Source organism: Lottia gigantea (assembly GCF_000327385.1).
Source record: "Lottia gigantea unplaced genomic scaffold LOTGIsca_14, whole genome shotgun sequence".
NCBI classification, from domain to species: domain Eukaryota; kingdom Metazoa; phylum Mollusca; class Gastropoda; family Lottiidae; genus Lottia; species Lottia gigantea.
In genome coordinates, this window is record NW_008707617.1 from 2,902,702 (window position 1) to 2,923,042 (window position 20,341).

The following is a 20,341-nucleotide window of genomic DNA, read 5'->3' on the forward strand; positions in this document are numbered from 1 at the left end:
TTGGAATCCACACCATAAATAATTCATTCATGGAGTATGGAAATACTAACATTAAAATAGTCTAGTAGATTGTGGGTGAGTGGGTAAAGTCATGAGTGATTCTAATACCAGGTTAATGACTTACAAACTGACAGTCTCTTTTTCTCAAATAAAATATTTCAGTTGTGTTTTAACAATAAATTTACTTCCAAATCAAGAAATGCCTATTAAGAGCGTATAAATCAATTTCCATTTTTCGGTAAAAAATCTCATACATTAGAAAATAAAACAAGTCTAGCCTGAATTTAATTTAATATGACATGTAAAAGCTTTGAAATGGACTCTAACAACAATATATAATATAGATAATGAGAATATACAAATGAGGTAAATGATAAGATATCAAATAATTTGATGAATGAATGTATAACTCAAACAGTTACTAATTTCGACTACTCTGATATCCTTTAATAAAGAATCAATTCAAATCTAAAATAGTAATAATATACATTTACATAAGATACATGTTCAATATTGATCCAAATTTTACATCATAGCTATCATGAAATAATAACTAAAAAATGAATAGATTATATTTTATAAACAAAGAATTATATATGACTTGATTTTAAAAGATAAGAAATAACAACTACCATCTATTGGTTTTAATTAATATAAGAGAAATGTTTCAGTATCTATAGCTACATTGAAAACAGATTAAACAAAAATCAACATACACAGATAATGAGAGAAAACTAAATGAACCATACAAGCAGTGTAAAGCTAAATTATTTGTAGGTCTTGATAAATATTTCCAACTTGTGATACCTTCCTGTCAGAGTTTAAATGAGGTACTTTTAATAATGAAATAATTTACTAGATGCCATTTAATACATCATAACCAGTATAATAAATCACAAATATTCTACCCTCCTTTCATACAATATATCATTATTAATAACAATTAACAATCAGTATAACAGTCACATCTGACACGCAAATAATCAAATCAGATTCTGAATTGTGAAAAATGGTAAGCTTAATTGGTACTATACTCTGATAGTTAGGCTTCTAAACAAAGAAACATTTTCATTGTAATATTCACTTCTTTTCTCTCAATAAACTAAACTGAGCGTGCTTATGATTTGATTTATATCTTTTTGACTGGATATAGTTTTAAATTCAAATTGTATGTAACTATATAGTATACAGTATCAACTAATAATGCGTAGTGATATTTTCTTTCTGTTACCAGTCTTCCTCTATACGTCTGTAACAATCTAGTATATATACATTGATATAAAGTATCACATTATGCTCAGCATATCTAATTTTATTTCCTTGCACCATAATATCTTTGCCAAGTTTCTTCCAATTTCTTCACCCATTCTTCAGATCTAGATTGTGGATCTTCTAAATAATATGTGCGATTTGGCTGTAAAATATTTCGAAGATAGCTTGCAGGGCAAGATAACATATGCCCACTGGCAGCTGTCAGGAATGATAAAACTGTCTTTAGTGACAAAAGTAGGAATTTTCTCATATTGAAGAAATATTATTAGTTTGAATTCAATTACACATATATATATAAATATATATAAGCCAGTTATTTTCGCTGAGTAATTCCACAAAATTTGTTAATATCAATAACCCAAATACAACAAATAATTAAATCACACAGCTCTAATCAAGGGCACAAAACAACTATTGACGCGTTTTTACAAAGTCAAGGGCAATAACTCAAAAACCGTTAATTGAAAATGTTAGAACTTGTCTGAGATCTTATCAATTCCAATGATCAAATCAAGTTGATCAGTTCTGGTGATCTGTAGCTTCAATCCTGCTCAAGAACTATTCTTAACAACTTTCAACAAGGGCAATATCTAAAAAACCGTTCATCGAAAATCTGTCAAATTCGAACTTGACCGAGATCTTATCAATCCAAAGCATCACACCAAGTTTTATCAAAATCAGATAAAAACTGTAGTCCCTATAGTGCTCACAAGAAATGTTGACGGGCGGACCGACCGACCGACAGGGGTGACGACAATATATGACCACATATTCATGTTGATGTATAATTGGATATCAAAATGTAGATACTGATAAAACTAACCAAATCTAAAAGATGTATTGATGTGCTCTATGCATAATGATTTAATAATAATCAGTACAACTTTTTCAAAATACTATGTTGTATAAATAATCTTGTACTACCAGTAATATGATAAAATATTTCAACAATGAAGAGTAAATAGAACTTACTGTATGCACAAAAAATATCTTAAAATTTTTGGCTTCTGGCTTAAAATGATCTGACCTATAAAAATCAATATAACATGTATATATGCAATTTATGTGAAAGAATTTCAAATTCTGCCATTTCTAAAAATTAATTTATGATTCCAAAATCAAATAACTAATATCTAAAACAGCTGTTCAGATCAATCCTTGGACCATATACTGGAATCAGATATCTTACCAGGGAACTTGGCCTTTTAATACTTTATGTACTGGATCAACATAATATAAATGAGGTCCTTCCGTTAAAAGAAACATCCTTCTTCTAGCAAATAAACCCTAAAAAAATATGATATCTGGTAATAAGGCTACAGATAGTAATTGGCTAATTAAATACATTTTGATCAAAACAAAATAAAAATTTAATCCGTTAATAAGTTAGATTAGATCCTATCACAATCGTTTAAATAAATAAATGTGGCAAGAGAAAAGAAAGAGAACATCATGTAAATAACTCACTTTTCGTTTATCAATAAGACCTTGTTTAATGATTAGATTCCCTTCAACAAATTTATGATACTCATTTTCTCTAGCTTGTTTTTCTAATCTTTGTCTTCTCTCGTCTTCTGTTATACTATAATAAACATAAAATCTTCCATTATACTACAATAAATATAAAATTTCCTGTTATACTATAATAAACATAAAATCTTCCATTATACTACAATAAATATAAAATTTCCTGTTATACTATAATAAACATAAAATCTTCCATTATACTACAATAAATATAAAATTTCCTGTTAAACTATAATAAACATAAAATCTTCCATTGTACCATAATAAATATAAATTCTCCTGTTACAATGTAATATATGTAAAAATCTTCTGTTATACCATAATAAATATAAAATCTCCTGTTACACTGTAATAAATATAAAATCTTCTGTTATACCATAATAAAATATAAAATCTTCTGTTGTACCATAATAAATATAAAATCATCTGTTACAATATAATAAATATAAAATCTTCTGTTACACTACAATAAATATAAAATCTTCTGTTATACTACAATAAATATAAAATCTTCTGTTATACTACAATAAATTTAAACTCTTCTGTTATACCATAATAAATATAAAATCAAAATCGTTTGAAAACTTAAAGAGTAGATTTGGGGCAAGGGCTATAACTCTGCTTCTAACAGTCGAAAATATCTCAAATTTGAACTTGATCTTCGTTTTATGAATATGTATACACATCCCGAATTTCATTTGATTCCATCAAAAAATCAAGTTTTTTGAGTGTTTACAAGCAAATGTTGACGGACAGACAGAAGGGGTGCCGACAATATACATCCACATAGAGAGATGTGGGCGTATAATGAAACCTAATTACTAAATCTCCTGTTAGACTATAATAAATATAAAATCTCCTGTTAGACTATAATAAAATATAAAATCTCCTGTTACAATATAATAAATATAAACATAAAAATGCACATTTCACCAAGGCATTAATTTGAACAATTTGGTGATTTTGCATCATGCATCTTAACTTTCACAGTTAAACTTTAAAATGTATTGACTTACTCTGTAAGATTATTAGTAATAAAATCAACCATTCTTTTAGCATCAAAACCAGGCTATAAAAAACAATGCCTTCAATTAAAATACATCTCTAATTTGGTCTGATCCCTGACAAAATTCTTCAATTATAGCAGACCTCTCTTCAAGGCAACATCTGATGTTTAAACTTATTACTACTTCAATAATCACAAGTTAACACCAAGGAGAGTATCAAAGTCTTTATTCAAAATATGATGTGCTATACTAACAGGAAAGACAACAAACCTCTTTATTGCTCCAGAGATCTGGGTTACCATGAGCAGCAGGTAAAAATGGTAATAAAGTAGGTGGGTCCGTGTCTGGTAATGTTTCCCAGTCTATTGATGTAAAAAACTCATGGTTTTTTAAAGGATTATAATCACCCATATCTGTACATCCTAATCTTCTAGTAGGGTCCAATACCTAGGAATAGAAACATTTCAAGGCATCAGACCCCTTTCATTCTCAATTACTAACTCAGGAGCAGTAAAGCCATCAAGACAGTTTTATGTTTGTACTAGAACAAATGCAGTATAATTGTAAGTAAATTTGACCACTCACTAATAACTGCTCAACAAGATTTCTAGCAACATCACTAAAACCATCAGGAAACTCATAATCTAGTTTACTTATCTTCTGGAATATTTGATATTCATGTCTGAAATAGAAATTATATATCATAAGACAGATTTTATTTCATATTTCATAGAAGATAAAAGGAAAAGCAAAATTTCTATTCTTTGTCCATCCATTGTATATATCTGGGGACTCTTTAAACAGTGCAAAAATGACTTATTTAGATGGCTCTTATCAAGAAAAAAAGGCTTTGTCTTTTGATTCAACCATACTTACCCTCCTCTGAACGGTGGTAAACCAGAAAGAAATTGGTATATGATACAACCAAGAGCCCATAAATCTGAACTGAAAACAGAAGAAGCAATACATTTTACCTTTCCATATTAAGTATACTTGTAAGATTTTAATGTGTTCTTTACAATTTAATAAATAGAAAGTTAGATCGTAATATATTATGAAATTACATACCTATAATAAGCTTGTTTACTACTTAAAACTTCAGGTGAAACATATTGAGCTGTTCCAACAAATGAATTTCTTCTACCAGGTGCTGAAGTTGAGTTTTCTGTGGAAAAAAGGCCCAAAAAATTTCAAAACTTGGATATTGAACACAACCCAAAGGATTAATCTCTTGTATTTGCACCTGTAAAGGTTGTCTATACACCATCTTAAGCAGAGTACGCATGCAAGTTGTTTCCATGGGCACTAAAACTTAGAAGTGTCAACTTTGTATCTATATTAGCCCCTGGTATGAAATTCATTAAAACATACCATTATTGACTTCAGTATCTTCTAAAATTTTAGCAGAACCAAAATCAGTTATTAGTATATGCATCTTATCATTTAATAGTATATTTTCTGGTTTTAAATCTCTGCAATACAAAACATTCATTACCACTCTAGATATCATGATTTATTTATTCTCTGAATATAAATAGATATTTGGTATTAAAGACAATTCTCTGAATATAAATAGATATTTGGTATTAAAGACAACAATTTTTTATACAATGTAAACAAGAAGTATTAATAATCTGATTGAAACCAAGCTCTTGATATTTCACTTATTTAATTCCTTAATTCCTACAATCTAAGCATTATCCTCTAATTTCACTACAGTTACATAACAGACTTCATCGATTATAATTTATAAATCATTAATATAAAACTAACTGACCTGTGAATAATTTTTAACCCATGCAAATGTTCTAGAGCTGAGACAATTTCTGCTGTATAAAAACTTGAACATCTTTCATCAAAACATCCTAATTTATTCAAATATTTCAATAATTCCCCTCGACTAGCATAACTCATCACAAAATCTATTCATACAGTTAAGAAAATGTATAATATTGTATCCTATTTCAAATATTTTAAAACCATCTGTACAAAGTAATGATGAGATTACAGGCCTCAGTTGGTCTAAGTAATAAAAATTAAGGTTATATGGCACAATATAGAGCGAAAAGCATCATAAAAAATAAAAACATTTGTAAAGGATACAAAGCCTGTCTGGATCTTGAAATGTGCAGTATAATCTGATAAAGAAAGGGTGGTTTAACTTTAATAACACCTGTTTTTCTCTCATAACATAACCACTTTTCCTTTCTCTCATAATATGATTTTTTTCTAAAACTTTAACTGAAACATAAAGAATTATCATTATGCTTTCTTTATTATATTAATGTAAAAGATAGACGCTTTTTAAGATACTGGTCCTGATAATCCTATTTTTCTGACCTCAAGAAATATTCAGATTATACATAGAACACAATTGGTTATTTGTGATCAACAATAGTTTGAGATTAAGTCAATAATTGTCAGTAAGACTCAGACTCACTTACATTCTAAAAGTTTTGTCATAGAATAAGGTCAAGGATTAAACTTACTTGCATACTCTTTTCCAGATTCTAATTCTCTTGCCAAATAAACCTGAAAGAAAAAAAAATATAATGAAATAAATGATGCAAATTGATATAATTATTCTTAAAGCCAAGCAACATCAAAATATAAAAAATAAAGTTTAAAGGACAAGAAATTTTTGTTAAAATAAAGATATTCAACTGCTCATATTTTTAATTTGTGTTTGAAATTATTTTTTATTAATTATTCGCAAAACCGGATGTGACGTAGAGTGAGCTCTAGAACAATAACAAACATGGTGTCAGCCTATGATTCTGATACAAGTTTACCGAGAGAAGATGAATAATATCATGATTGTAGTGTTCAGCCATACAGATTTGAGCCTGTTTATACTCTTGAACAACTCTTAAATAGGAAGCAAATGGAATCTATCAGACATGAGACGAAGAGCGGCGATCAGGAGACAAACTTGTTCAATAGAAACAAGGATACATTTCGGTGTACTTGTTGCAAGTGCCTGGTAATGCAGAGTGAAACTGAGTGTATTTGTTGTCAGGTATTACAGCGTGTACAAAAATTCACTGACTGCATGAGTTGTATGGAGGCTGCAATGTTTGTTATTGTTAAGCAGCACACTCTACGCCACATCCAGTTTTTGCAAATATTTAATTAAAAATAATTTCAAACACAATTAAAAATTTGAGCGGTTGAATATCTTTATTTTAACTCTAAGATTTTAAAAATCACACAACAATTTCTTGTCCTTTAAAGATGTGTACCGGTATAAAAACATTGAGTCCTAACTTGATTGACACACTGTTGGTGAAATTTGCAGGCGCCATGGAATGTCATACCATTCATACGCAGATGATACTCAGGTTTATCAAATCATAAGACCGCAAGGAGACTGGTCCGATCTGTCCAAACGTCTAGAAAAATGTTTATTTGACATTAGTGATTGGATGAGTGCCAATATGTTAAAACTTAATGAAGACAAAACAGAATTGATTATCTTTGCACCTAAACGTCAAGTGAAGCATCTAGACAATTTCTGTCTGACCTTTGACGGAACTGTGTTAAGCGACGTTTCTTGTGTGAAAAATCTCGGAATGTTCTTTGATAAAACCATCACTATGGAACATCAAGCCAGTGCGATCTCTAAAGCTTGTTTTTACCACTTTCGGAACATTGGTCGAATTCGATCTTTAATTTCAGTTGAAGCCTGTAGAACACTAGTGTTCTCCCTAGTTACATCAAGGCTAGTCTATGGCAACGCATTGCTGTACGGTACTAACACTAACATTATCAGTAAGCTTCAGCGTGTCCAAAACACAGCAGCACGTCTGATTACACGAACAAGGAAATTTGATTCAATCACGCCCGTCCTAATCGCGTTGCACTGGTTACCCATTCATTACCGCTGCCAATTTAAACTTCTTGTTTATGTGTATAAAGCAATGCATGGTAAGGCTCCTAGCTACCTTCAAGAACTAATTACGCCTTACAAACCCAATAGATCCCTCAGGTCGGAAAACAGTATGCGTTTAAATCCTCCAAATGACGTTCGAACAAAAAGCTACGACGAAAGTCGTTTTGACAAGGCCGCGCCTACACTCTGGAACAGTTTACCATTGTCATTGCGGAATGTGAATTCTTTAGACGTTTTTAAAAAACAACTCAAGACTCACTTCTTTCGAACTGCTTTTAAGGATTTCTTGTAGATTTTATTTCATTCTATATACTTTTAATTGACTGCAATTATTTTAAACTGTTCATTTTATTTTTTTTTTATTTTTATGTGAAGCGCTTAGAGTAATTGTTTTTATATAACGCGCTCTATAAATATTGTATTTATTATTATTATTACTTACAGTGGAAAAGGATCCCTCACCAATCTGACGACCAAAAACAAAATCATTTGGAGTTTTCTTCAAACTAACTGTGCTACTTTCACGCCTAATTGCAGTTGATTGAGAGGCCATGTCTACGCTAACTAGTCCTCTTCACTGGTAATCAAATATTACATAAATTCTGAAAAAAAAGATAAAAATATAATAGTTCATTTTGTTTTCTATTTGACAAAAAAAAAGGTGTTTTTTTCTAGTACAGTCGAGTAACCTAATTTTGTGGAAACTTATTATTCGTGGATTTCCGGAAAAGATTAATAATTTACATGAGCGACCTTGCGCGACCTCCGCATTAGTTTGTTTTAATAAACATGGGTTTTCTCTAGCATATCAGCTAGTAGAATGAATCCAGTAGTTTCAAGCAAGGTAAAATGTATTAATGTATACTTTGACAAATACAAAATGGCGGATTTCAGTTATTACCAAACGTCACCATTTTTTATCAGCCGAATTTCCTTATAATCCCTAGCCATAATCGGAATTCCAAGTGTCGTCTGCTAGAATGTAGTCCAACGAATGAAGTCATGTGATCAACTAGTGGATTCCGTGTCAGCAGAAAATTTCTATGGAACACAAAGTGGACCATATTCTTATGTTGTTTCAGTGACTTTTAGCAATAAATCACGCTACGTATCTTATTTTGTCAGACACTATATTTTTTTTACATCGTGGTTCTTTGAAGGAATTGTCACTAGTTATAATGAATTGATATTAAAGATAAATACTAAGAGAAGTTAATTTTACTACCCGGTATCCATACAACGTGTTTTTCTAGACTTATTTATAGTTCAAACATTGTACACGAAAATAGGTGACGCATTCTGCAGCCTTTGCAGAGTTGGTTGCTCATGAAATATGGGTCAAAGTGAAGAATTCATAAAGGAAATCGAAACAAACCAATTCTAATTATTTTGTAGAATATCTGAGGAAACATCTAAGACATAAAAAAAAAAATTTCGTTTTTTTAACTTTGACGAAATTCGGTGTTGAACCCTGATATCCACGAAAATAGGTTACACCACTGTATGTTCTCTTTTCACTTTTGTGTTTTGTTTGATATTAGATATACTATATATTGTCTATTGGCCTTCTTCATACACTTTATTTCAAATTCACTTTAGTTTTAGACTCTAAGGTGTAGAAAAAAATATAAATATTCGATCATCCCTACCCTGCCTGGAGAATTACATGGACTAGCGTATCATGTCATGCCCGTGGTTTAAATTTAAGTCAAGGTGATGTGAAGAAGAAGAGAGTTAAAGTGTGTGAATGTGCTTCCTCTTTGATATACTAGTTCATTTTATGTTAAATATCCTCAAGAAATTGATCACAACATGAGTATTCTTACCATTTTGAAGACTTACAGCTGAAATTATCTTAAAATTTCAGTTGACAACAACCGGGATGAAATTTCACTTGTCAGGTGTTACCGGAAATGTTGATCACGCATGTGCATAGAGGTGAATGAAATTAAAGTTTTAGGCTTCCGGATAAGAAATCAGAAGGATTATCATTAATTTAAGGCAATTAGGAGACACGCGTCTAAGTGACTGCAGGTATTTTTTCTTATTGATTTATTTCATTCTCGGTTTCACACACTTTAGTGCTCATTTGTTATTTGAGAAATCAATTTAATCCATTATCTAAATTTTGACGTAATGTAATATAGTCTATCATCCGGGAACTTTCTATGGCGGTCCTATTATTTACATGAAGAAAGTTGCTTGTCACTTTATAATTTTGAGGAAATATTCTAATTGGATAGGCTGATCAGGTATCTGATTGTGTATATCTGAAGGGATTATGTTCGATTGATCTGATTAAGCCACTGTCTTTACGTCGATTGTGGTGTGCAATCTTGTATTTCATTTTTATTCTAACATCTTCTACAGAAAATTTTAGTTGAACTGAAGTGTCAGTTTACATGAAAACAAGGGAATGAGTAATACATTTTATAACAATAGCACACATCATAGCAAGTAATAGAGATATTATCTTGCTGCCAAGTTACAGGTTGTGCATATGATTTAGGGCTTGGTGCTCGACGATACCGTACCTCATTTGATATTATTTGATAATAAATAACAATTAATTATGTATATTTAAATATATGAATGAAAACGTGCGAAAGTGCATGGGTGTCCGCACCAGACAGGGGTTGTTATCCCCAAGAGTTCCGTCCGCCCACGAAGCTGCAGACAAAGATAGTCGGGCTGATCAATTGGAGACAGTGTTAGTGTTATGGGTAATTTGAACAGACTAACTTAATGTTTCGTATGCACATTATATAGAATGATAAAATAAGTAATGTTCCCACAAAAATTAGTCTTAAGCTAGTAAGTAATGTCTCCTAGAGCTTTCTGTAATAAATTGTAGGACAATGTTATTCACAATTTTGCCTATTGTAGACACATTTTTTAATTAATATAATTTTACATGTTTGATTTAAAGAAAGAGACCAGAAATGGAGTAAATTTGATAAGCCATATTCACAATTGACCAGATTATAATTAAGTTCAAGCTTTGAACTGTTAAAGCTTTGAGTGCAGAAATTATATGAAAACGGGTCCTGAATCACTGTATTTAAGAATTGAAACAATGTTAAAAAGATTTCATTGAATCAGTGGTAATAAAATGTTAAAAAGTTTAGGACATCAGTAGTACAGTAACTACACTTCCAGTATATAAAATTCCTAATAGAATTAATTCTTGTTTGAATAGACAATATTGACATCTTTTTTATGACCTATATTTCACTAGGTGTAAAATATAATGGCCTTGAACCGTAAAAACCAGTTTATTTTAGACTAGGATTTTTCTTGAATTTTCTTCACACGTGAGATGAGAAAGTCATAAAAGGTCTTTATTTATTATGTCTCTCAAGAGATTGTACTTATTAACTGGTAACTATTTGTTTAGCAATTATTACTCTTAACTCTAATAAGCATGAACAACCAAAGTGTTTCCAAATGTTAAACTATTTGGAAACATAGATATTATATTTTTTAGTAAGCTAACATTATTGTTTTCTTGATATCTTATCAATATATTACTTTTGAGAGAAAACAGAGCTGTAGCCTTAACAAGATAAAGAAAACCACTTCATTTTGTAGCTAAAACCCTCTGTCCTTGGCATTTACTTTTGGTTCAAGTTACTTAAAAATGTAATCCTACTATGATACTTATAGATCATACTTTGTTATGTCTTTCATTTTAATACTACCTACCTCAATATGCATATTTTTTTACGCTCTTCCATGTATTATAATTTGGACATAAGTATATTGTGGCTGCCCCTGTCTATCTGTTTGTGCTTATTTGCTTACGCACATGATATGGTTAAGACTACACTTTTGACCAGACTTTTATAAAACTTCTAAGAAATTTGCTGCTATGTGGTCATATGGTTATATGATTATTTCTTAAAAGGCTATTTTTTTATTTCCTGCCAAGTTAAGCCTCTATTTATAGTGAAATAGAGATAGGAGAATTATAGTTGGAATGGTCTGGTTATAGGACAAAATTCCTTCACCAGTTTGTTATTAAGATATTTAATGATATGATTCATATTATTAATATTATGAATGGTATATTTCAGGGGTTAATTGTAAAGGAACAGTAAAGAAGGTGATGTTTGTTAAAGTTTAACATTTGAATTCTAATTAAAGGTAAGATTATCTGATAGGTTACAACACAGATTACAAGACAGATCGACCTAAAGAAAAAAAAAATTCTAAGTGTGCATTTTTGTTGCTCAATTTATTTTATGACATATTTTCACAAAGTGCAAATAGGCAAGGTATGGTATAAGCTTATGTTAATGTTGTAGAAAAATGAAGAGGCTAATGTAGGGTTAGAGTTTCGAGGTACAGAGATCTGTTCTTGGCAAATTAGCAGTTTTCTATGCTCAGAATGTCTTTCAATTACCATAAGTTCCAAATATGTAAATATGTAAATATGTTTGTAAGATTTTGAACTAGAAAGAAAAATACAAAAAAAAATTGAATTAATTAACTATAAACTTCTACATATTTGAAGTCTTTTGTTTATCAATGATAACAATGTGCCAGATCAAATGGCAAGTATTAGAATAAATAATATTACAGTTGTATATTGCCCTTTTGTACTGAAAATGCAGTAAATTAGAACTACTAGAACTGATTCAATTTGCAGGCAAAATAATTGAAGGAAGAGATACTTGTTCCATCTACTTCAGAATTACTGGTGAGTTTCATTGTTATTCAGCAGTTACACTAGAATAGTCATGTATTTATATTAAATTGTTTCCTAAATATTCCATCACTATTTTAGAGCACATCTTGCTACCCTAAATTCTTTTTCACTGATAAATGTTTCTAGAAAATGTTATAAAGAGTTATTTCCCTTAGACTATACATGTTTATTGCAGAAACATAAACCTTCAGATAAATAGTTGAACAGAATAAACCACAGATAGTAATTAATGTATATAAGTACAATATTAAAAAGTGTAATATCATAAATAAACTTATTGGAATGATTATTTAACAATATATCAAAAACTTTAATTTGAATTTTAAATATTCAAATAAATTTATTATTGATATTAAATGTTACCGTAGTATTTTAACATGATTTGTTTTACATTTTTATACGCCATCATGAATATGTGGTCGTATATATATTGTCTTCGCCCCTGTCCGTCGGTCAGTCCGTCAACATTTCTTGTGAGCACTATAGAGACTACAGTTTTTATCTGATTTTGATAAAACTTGGTGTGATGCTTTAGATTGATAAGATCTCGATCAAGTTCGAACTTGACATATTTTCGATGAACGGTTTTTGAGTTATTGCCCTTGAATTGTAAAAACACGTCAAAATTTGTTAAAAGTAGTTTGTGAGCAGGATTGAAGCTACAGTTTTCAACCGATTCTGATGAAACTTGGTGTGATCATTGGAATTGATAAGATCTCGGACAAGTTCTAACTTGACGCATTTTCGATGAACAGTTTTTGAGTTATTGCACTTGACTTTGTTAAAAAGTGTTGAAATTTGTTAAAAATAGTTTGTGAGCACAATAGAAGCTACAGTTTTCAAACGATTCTGATGAAACTTGGTGTGATCATTGGAATTGATAAGATCTCGGACAAGTTCTAACAAGAGATATTTTTGATGAACATTTTTTGAGTTATTGCCCTTGACTTTGTAAACACGCGTCAAAAGTTGTTTTTTTGCCCTTGATTAGAGCCGTGTGATTTAATTGTTTGTTGTATTTGAGTTATTGATATTGATTTTAAAAAATTTTGTGGAATTATTCAGCATAAATAATTTCTTCAATATGAGAAAATTCGTACTTTAGTCACTAAAGACTGTTTTATTATTTCTGACAGCTGCCAGTGGGCATCAACTCTCATCCTGGACTTGTACATCTTGAAGAATAAACCCCCCTTCCCTGAAATATAATTGTATATATGAAAAAAGTAACCTATTTATCTTCCTATATTTATTGACATTATTACAGTGCAGGTTGAACTTGTTTATATGTCATGTACTGACCACACCCACTTGTCAATCTTAAGATAATCTAGGTTAACATTTTATTTACTGTTTATATGTTACCTTAAAATAAAATGTGATTTTTGTATCAACACTTAATCTGAAGTAACTTGAGCTGTAAAGGTAACAATAATTGGTATTGCCTTAAGTTCAAAGATATTTTTGAAGTTATTCCTTATTGATCTTTGATGCTAAAAGATCATCAGAATAAAGTGATGTCCCAATGAATTGATTTCAATTTCAGTAATGTAGCTATTTGGTAATGATGTTTCGTATTTGAAATTAAATGTAAAGTGAAATTGGAATACAAATAAATCTTTATTGAGATTGTGAAAACATAACCTTGTGATAGCTTACAATAAGAGTAGATTCTAGTCTACAAGGGACATTAGGTAACTAGTGTCATAGGTTATGGTTAAAGAAAACCGTTTATTTGGTTGCGTTTCTCTAATGTTTTGATCATTATAGAATACTAACTCACTAATAATCAGATCATCTTACCCAATTAGACTGAAATTGAGTAAGTGAGGTAGTATTTTGACACAAGAATTCTAGACAAACTAACAAACTAGTTTTTGATGGAATTTTGATGTTCTTCTGTTTTTCATCAATTAAACCTAATAACTTACTCCCATTTGTAAAGTACTATGTGTAGTATTCCAGTAAATTGAACGTAAATTTTAAGCTCTATTTACTTATGAAAGTGCTTCTTGTAAGTTTCAAGCATAGCTTCTATGGCAATAATCCTTAACATTTTTTTTTGTGCAGTAATCAAGTAGAATTAAAATCTGCTATTACAACTTGATGACGACTTCAGCTTCAAACATTCTGACTATTTGAAGATGACTCAATATTTTGGTTAGGAGAAAGTAAGAATTTTGGTATCACAAGTAGGTAGATAGGTGTATAATTATAGAGTTATAGTTTTTATTTTCTAGTATCATTATGACATGGTTTGCATATACAGGTGTTTTAGATATGGTAGATTTTAAATAGAATTTCATATGATTCTTTTTGACTCACTTGAAACTTCCCAGTCATCTTAGCTGTAGAAAGGTACAGACAATCTAAGATACATCATTACAAAGGAACTTGATCTCGCTATAGCCTTTATCTATAGAAATCCTTCTGGATGGTTGTTATATGCCTCAAGAAAATGTGGTTATTTGTTGCCGTCGCCATTTTTAACTCATCCTTCAGTCTCAGAAAATGTTATCATTTCTGACATATGTCAGTGGACCTTGCCTGGCAAACTACCTTTTCCTGTCAGTTTTCACAAAATCAATTGTGGAACAATTTCATTCTTAAAGGGATTAAGGTTTTCTACCCTTTTTACGGGTATTGGAGATACCTTTGACTTCCATTTGGGACATTCCAATTCTTCGTCCAATGCCACCATACCACAAAAACATAATATATCGAGGGCTTACTGCCAGAATTTGTTATGTCCAATTTTGGTGAAAATGGGTTATGTCCATAAAACAAATACCTTATATGATGCCTATCTTTGACAGAAAAATCTAAGTCCTGCTGTAATAATTCATTGTGTCATTGACCTTTTTAATATTATCATGTCCAAATATTCCTAAATTTTGCTATGCAAAAGTGATTAAGTCAGACATCTGTAAAGATCAGTACATATTTATCAAGAAAATATTGGTAAGTCCAAACAAAAATGGCGGATTCTTCTGATTGAACCCCTTTTCCAATAACATTTAAATCAAATTTCAAAACCACAATGGCAACAAATAGAGGTAAGATTTTGTTATTTTATTCTTTGATTGATTTTCTTGTCTTGAGTAAGAAAATAAATATATCTTCCATACATGGATCGCAAGTTAAATGCACTTTTTGAAATGCCATTCTGGACATAATTAACATTGCATGATAAAGAGTGAAGACTTGTGAATTTTGGTCTTAAACCTTTCATTATTGAATCAAACGTGTATTTAGATTTCAAATTATCTTCAAGGCTATCTTGTCAAAAATTTATTTCTGTTCTTTTCAGATAAATATCTCAATACATCCATGGTATTAGAAATGATAGAGGAATCCGATTTTGATGATATCCGTCTTACGAAACAGAAACTGGGGAAGCGTCATCTTCTGATGACAATAAACATACAAGATGGAAAACTTCAAACCCTATTCGGTGGAAGAAAAATGTTAGAAAACACCTATATAAGAATGGGAAAGAACACATAGATACTTCTGGTAAACATAAAAAACAGAAAGCACCCAAGCAAGTTAATTGTTCCAAATGCAGATTCAAGTGTTTTGAAAATTTCACTGAAGAAGATAGGGTAGAGATATGCCAGGAGTATTGGAATCTGGGAGATTACAAACGACAGAAAGATTTCATATTGTCAAGAACTAAAGCATATGGAATAGAGCGTGAAAGGCTAATGTAAACGTAAAAGAAAACACACAATTTCATATTTCTTCATAAAACCGGATGGTTTGCATGTCAAAGTTTGCAAAAAGTTTTTCCTAGCTACATTATGTGTTAGCTCTGGTCCTGTTTATACAGCTTTGGCTGACAAGGGCGAGGCTGATACCTTGGTGAAGATAAAAGGGGTCATCATACACCGAGTAACAAGACTAGTGAGGAACGATTAGATTTAGTTCGTAAGCATATAGAAAGTTTTCCGAAGATTGAATCACACTACACCAGAAGTGATACCCATCGCCAATACTTAAACCAAGATCTGAGTATAAGTAAGATGTACCAGTTGTATAAATTGCATTGTGATCAATTAGTACCACCAAAAACAGATCCTGTAGAAGAATTAACATACAGAAGATTATTTTGTACTGAATACAACCTTTCCTTCCTTCACCCCAAAAAAGACCAATGCATAAAATGTTCAAAACATAAAATCTTAACAGGCATTGATAACGTTAATTTTGAGGAAGAATACCAGGCTCATCTCAAACGCAGTAAAGAAGCTCAAGCTGTAAAGTCTTCAGATAAATTAAGAGCTACAAAAGATTCAAATTTCATCTCTGCTACTTTTGATCTCCAAAGCGTTCTTCAGCTACCAAATACCAATGCATCACTCCTCTATTACAGTAGAAAGCTTAGTCTGTATTTATAATGCAGCCAAACCTAACAATGCATTTTGCTACTGCTGGAACGAAGTTCAAGCTGGGTGTGGAAGCAATGAGATTGGAACCGCTATTTACAATTGGTTATTAGATCTACCGAGTAATATAAGGGAGGTATCTCTTTTTTCAGATACATGCGAAGGTCAAAACCGGAATCAAAATGTAGCAGCAATGTTTGTACATGCAGTGCAGTCCACTCAATAGAAGTCATTTCCCACAATTTTCTAGAGAGTGGGCACAGCTACATGGAATGCGATAGCATGCATTCTGCAAAAACGCAACCTGGATCTTTTCACGATGCTAGATTGGGTTTCAGTCTTTAAAAAAGCCAGACGTAAAAGACCTTACAATGTTGTTAATCTAAAATATAACGACATTTACAATTTTCAACATGTTTCCCAACAGCTAATGAAGAACAGGAAACGTGACGTAGATGGAAATATAGTAAATTGGCTTCTGGTTAAATCGTTCAGATATCAAAAAAATCAACCAGGTGTAGTACTATACAAATACAATTACAGTGAAGAGTATAAGCAAATTAATGTCTTTGGTCGCAGTCGTCCTTCAATCATCAAACTACCAAAAGCTTACTCCTTCGAAACCCCAATTAGTGAAGCAAAGAAGAATGATCTTGTTAAATTGTGGTAATTCCAGTTGAGATACAACACTGGTATAGATCGCTACCATCATCTGGACTACCAACATCTGGAAGATCTAAGGATCGCTTACCATCTCCAGCAGAACAAGATACAGAAGATTCAGATGATGATTGCTGAACTTAGTGCTTACATGTAAAATGTAATTCATGTCTAAGAATTTGACTATTTGTGTTCATAAAAGTGATATAATCAAAAATTAAACACAAAAGGTGTTATTGACTTTTATTTTCGTTCACATAGGTTGTGTTTGTTAAAGATTTGATCAAGAATTAAATACGTTATGTCCATGTCTTTTCTTTATCACCTTCAGCTAGAAATGATTATGTGTCAATATTTGATATATTTGCATCATTATTCAACTTATTACATCAATATTAAAGATACTCAAAATTGACCGATATATCTCCTTAGATTCTAAATTACATTAAGGTATTATTACTTCCTGATTTTATACAACCTTTTAAAACTTTAAGTCCATTTTTCTCAAAACGACATGTTCGGACATAACAGATTCTGATTCATTCACATTTTGCTCCGCCGTTGCCTTATAAAACTCTTTACTACATCTTATATTGCTTAATTTTAACTGAATTGAAGATTTGTATTCTTAGTTAGAAATGCTGCCATATTGTAAGGGGAGATAACATATATTTTATTATTGTGGTCTGGTGGTATAATGGTTAAGAATTCTCTTGTGGTATCTGCAAGAGATTTCCACTTTACCTACAGGCATTGGACAAATAATTTGAATGTCCCAAATAGAAGTTAAAGGAGTCCCCGATACAAAATCTCTTTACAATTCCTTTAAAGGCTTCAAATTTATCCATCAGTTTGTAAGTAATATCGAATTGATAAATTTTAGTTCCTTACTCTTATGACTCGAGAAGTCAAAATTCATTTTAATTTCATATAGAATGTAATGGTCTGGCTTGTGTCTAGTGAGATGTAAACAAAACATACCACATTTCTGTATTTTAATTAACACAAACCAGAAAACACAACTTGTTTTTATATTTTAACTATTTTGTTGAAATGAAGAAGAACAGTCTACAAATAACATGATAGATACTAAAAATTATTTTATAATACATTTGATCTATTTTAAAATCATGAATAAATTGACCAGTGTGGTAAGCTTTTATATGCACTTGTATTTGAAAACACCAAACAATAAATGCAACATTTGAAAGAAAATCTAATTTATTTGATTTTCTTTGCATTGTCATAGATTGGATGAGAGAGAACTAAAAAGGTCTGCAAATATTATTATATAGAAAAACAAATTGCTGGTCATCCCATGTTGTTCTTGAAGCAGAATCTTTTGTTGATGTTGTTGATTTATAAGGATTATTTTTTCATGCATATTTCCACATTGAAATACCAGTACTGAAAAATACAAGAATTAATTACAACTGGTAATATAAATGTCAGACTGAGAATTAAACTGAAAGTTGCTAAAAAATCGAACATTGCCAATATCCAGCCTTTGCTCTTGTCTGTAATAAAAGATTGAAGTTGTTAAAATGTAATATTTTAGCTGAGTTATTATTTAAGTATTATTTTCAACATCTTCACTGTCTGTTATAAGATAGAATTGTTTACGTGTTAACTTTTAAAACAGTAGATATAATGACTTTACCATAGACTTCAACATCTTTACAGGTAGCACTGTACAATTTTAACTTTCAAAACATCCTATTTATAGACTATATGTGTTTTATTTTGCACCTGTTTTGTAAATTTTAAGTTTCTTTTTTTATTCTTTTTTATCAGTGCACAGAGTATCAATGATACCCATTACAAAAATTATCATTGAATTCCATTACTAAAATACCATTTTAAATCCATGAGTTTTGGGTGAAATTCACAAATTATATAGCATTAGATATAATTTATCCTCCACAGTTCAAGATTTTCTAAAAAGTATGGATACAATGTGTTTTTTATGCCAAGGCCCCACTCAAGGGTCATCAGTTGTTTGTTGTTTGGTAGATTTTGTAAATAGGACATAGATACCTTAACAAAATATTTTGTTTGACTTACCTGTGATTTTGTTTGTAATTAAGTAAGTTGTTTGTATCTGTAAGTTTGTATTTGAAATGATGTGTATAAGTTAAAAGGTGAAAGTTGAAGATATAATGTGGCACCACGTTGTCAATTAGTTATTTGTAATTAACACAAGCTACAGGTTTATAGATAACATGCAATTTATATCTATACTATATCTAGTTCTTCTCATGATCTTTTATTTTGTTGGACATTTTATTTCATTGACTTCTAGTATATGTAAACCATGGAATTGAAACTTACAACAGACAAATTGATGATGATGGCTTTAGTTAGTAGTTTTTTTGCCTTCTATTCTTAAGCTGAGGAATCCCTGTATTTTGCAATGAAATACAACCAATAAAGAGTGGCAATAACTTTCCAGTTATTGTACTATTGCACAAAAAGAACAAATTTGAACAAATCCTCATTATTTATGTAGAAACTGAAACATGTTGGTAAGTGGAAGCTGTGCCACCAACCTATTATTAAGAGTACTCTGTTGTGTTGGAGTATAATAATAGAAGATTGTATGACATGATAATACAAGATGATACAATCAGATAAAATAGACACCAATAAATTCTTTACCTGTCTTAAACAATACAATACAGTTTAGAATTCTGCTGATTCCATCAATAAATCTTTCTAATCTGACGGGGTTTTACACTTATTGAAAACAAAACTGAGGAGTCACAGTAATATATTATTTATACCCTACTCTACAGTGTCCAGTCACTATCCCCATTTCATTTCATTGAAAATCTGAAAAGTAGAACAAAATTTGTAACGATTTTGAGGCACCTTATCAAAACGT

At 30.7% G+C, this 20,341-nt stretch overlaps 1 protein-coding gene across 1 annotated transcript; it reads right to left on the reverse strand.

The window, feature by feature from the left end:
* Positions 1-1,312: 1,312 nt before the first annotated feature.
* On the reverse strand, positions 1,313-8,251 carry LOTGIDRAFT_111786 (hypothetical protein; the record flags this gene model as incomplete). Its single annotated transcript, XM_009049768.1, has 14 exons — positions 1,313-1,414; positions 2,245-2,299; positions 2,462-2,559; positions 2,740-2,883; positions 3,351-3,452; positions 4,077-4,253; positions 4,392-4,488; positions 4,683-4,751; positions 4,875-4,943; positions 5,174-5,278; positions 5,584-5,728; positions 5,910-6,047; positions 6,296-6,338; positions 8,141-8,251. The coding sequence occupies 14 exons, from the start codon at positions 8,249-8,251 to the stop codon at positions 1,313-1,315; spliced, it is 1,455 nt and encodes a 484-aa protein (XP_009048016.1).
* Between the last annotated feature and the right edge of the window lie 12,090 nt (positions 8,252-20,341).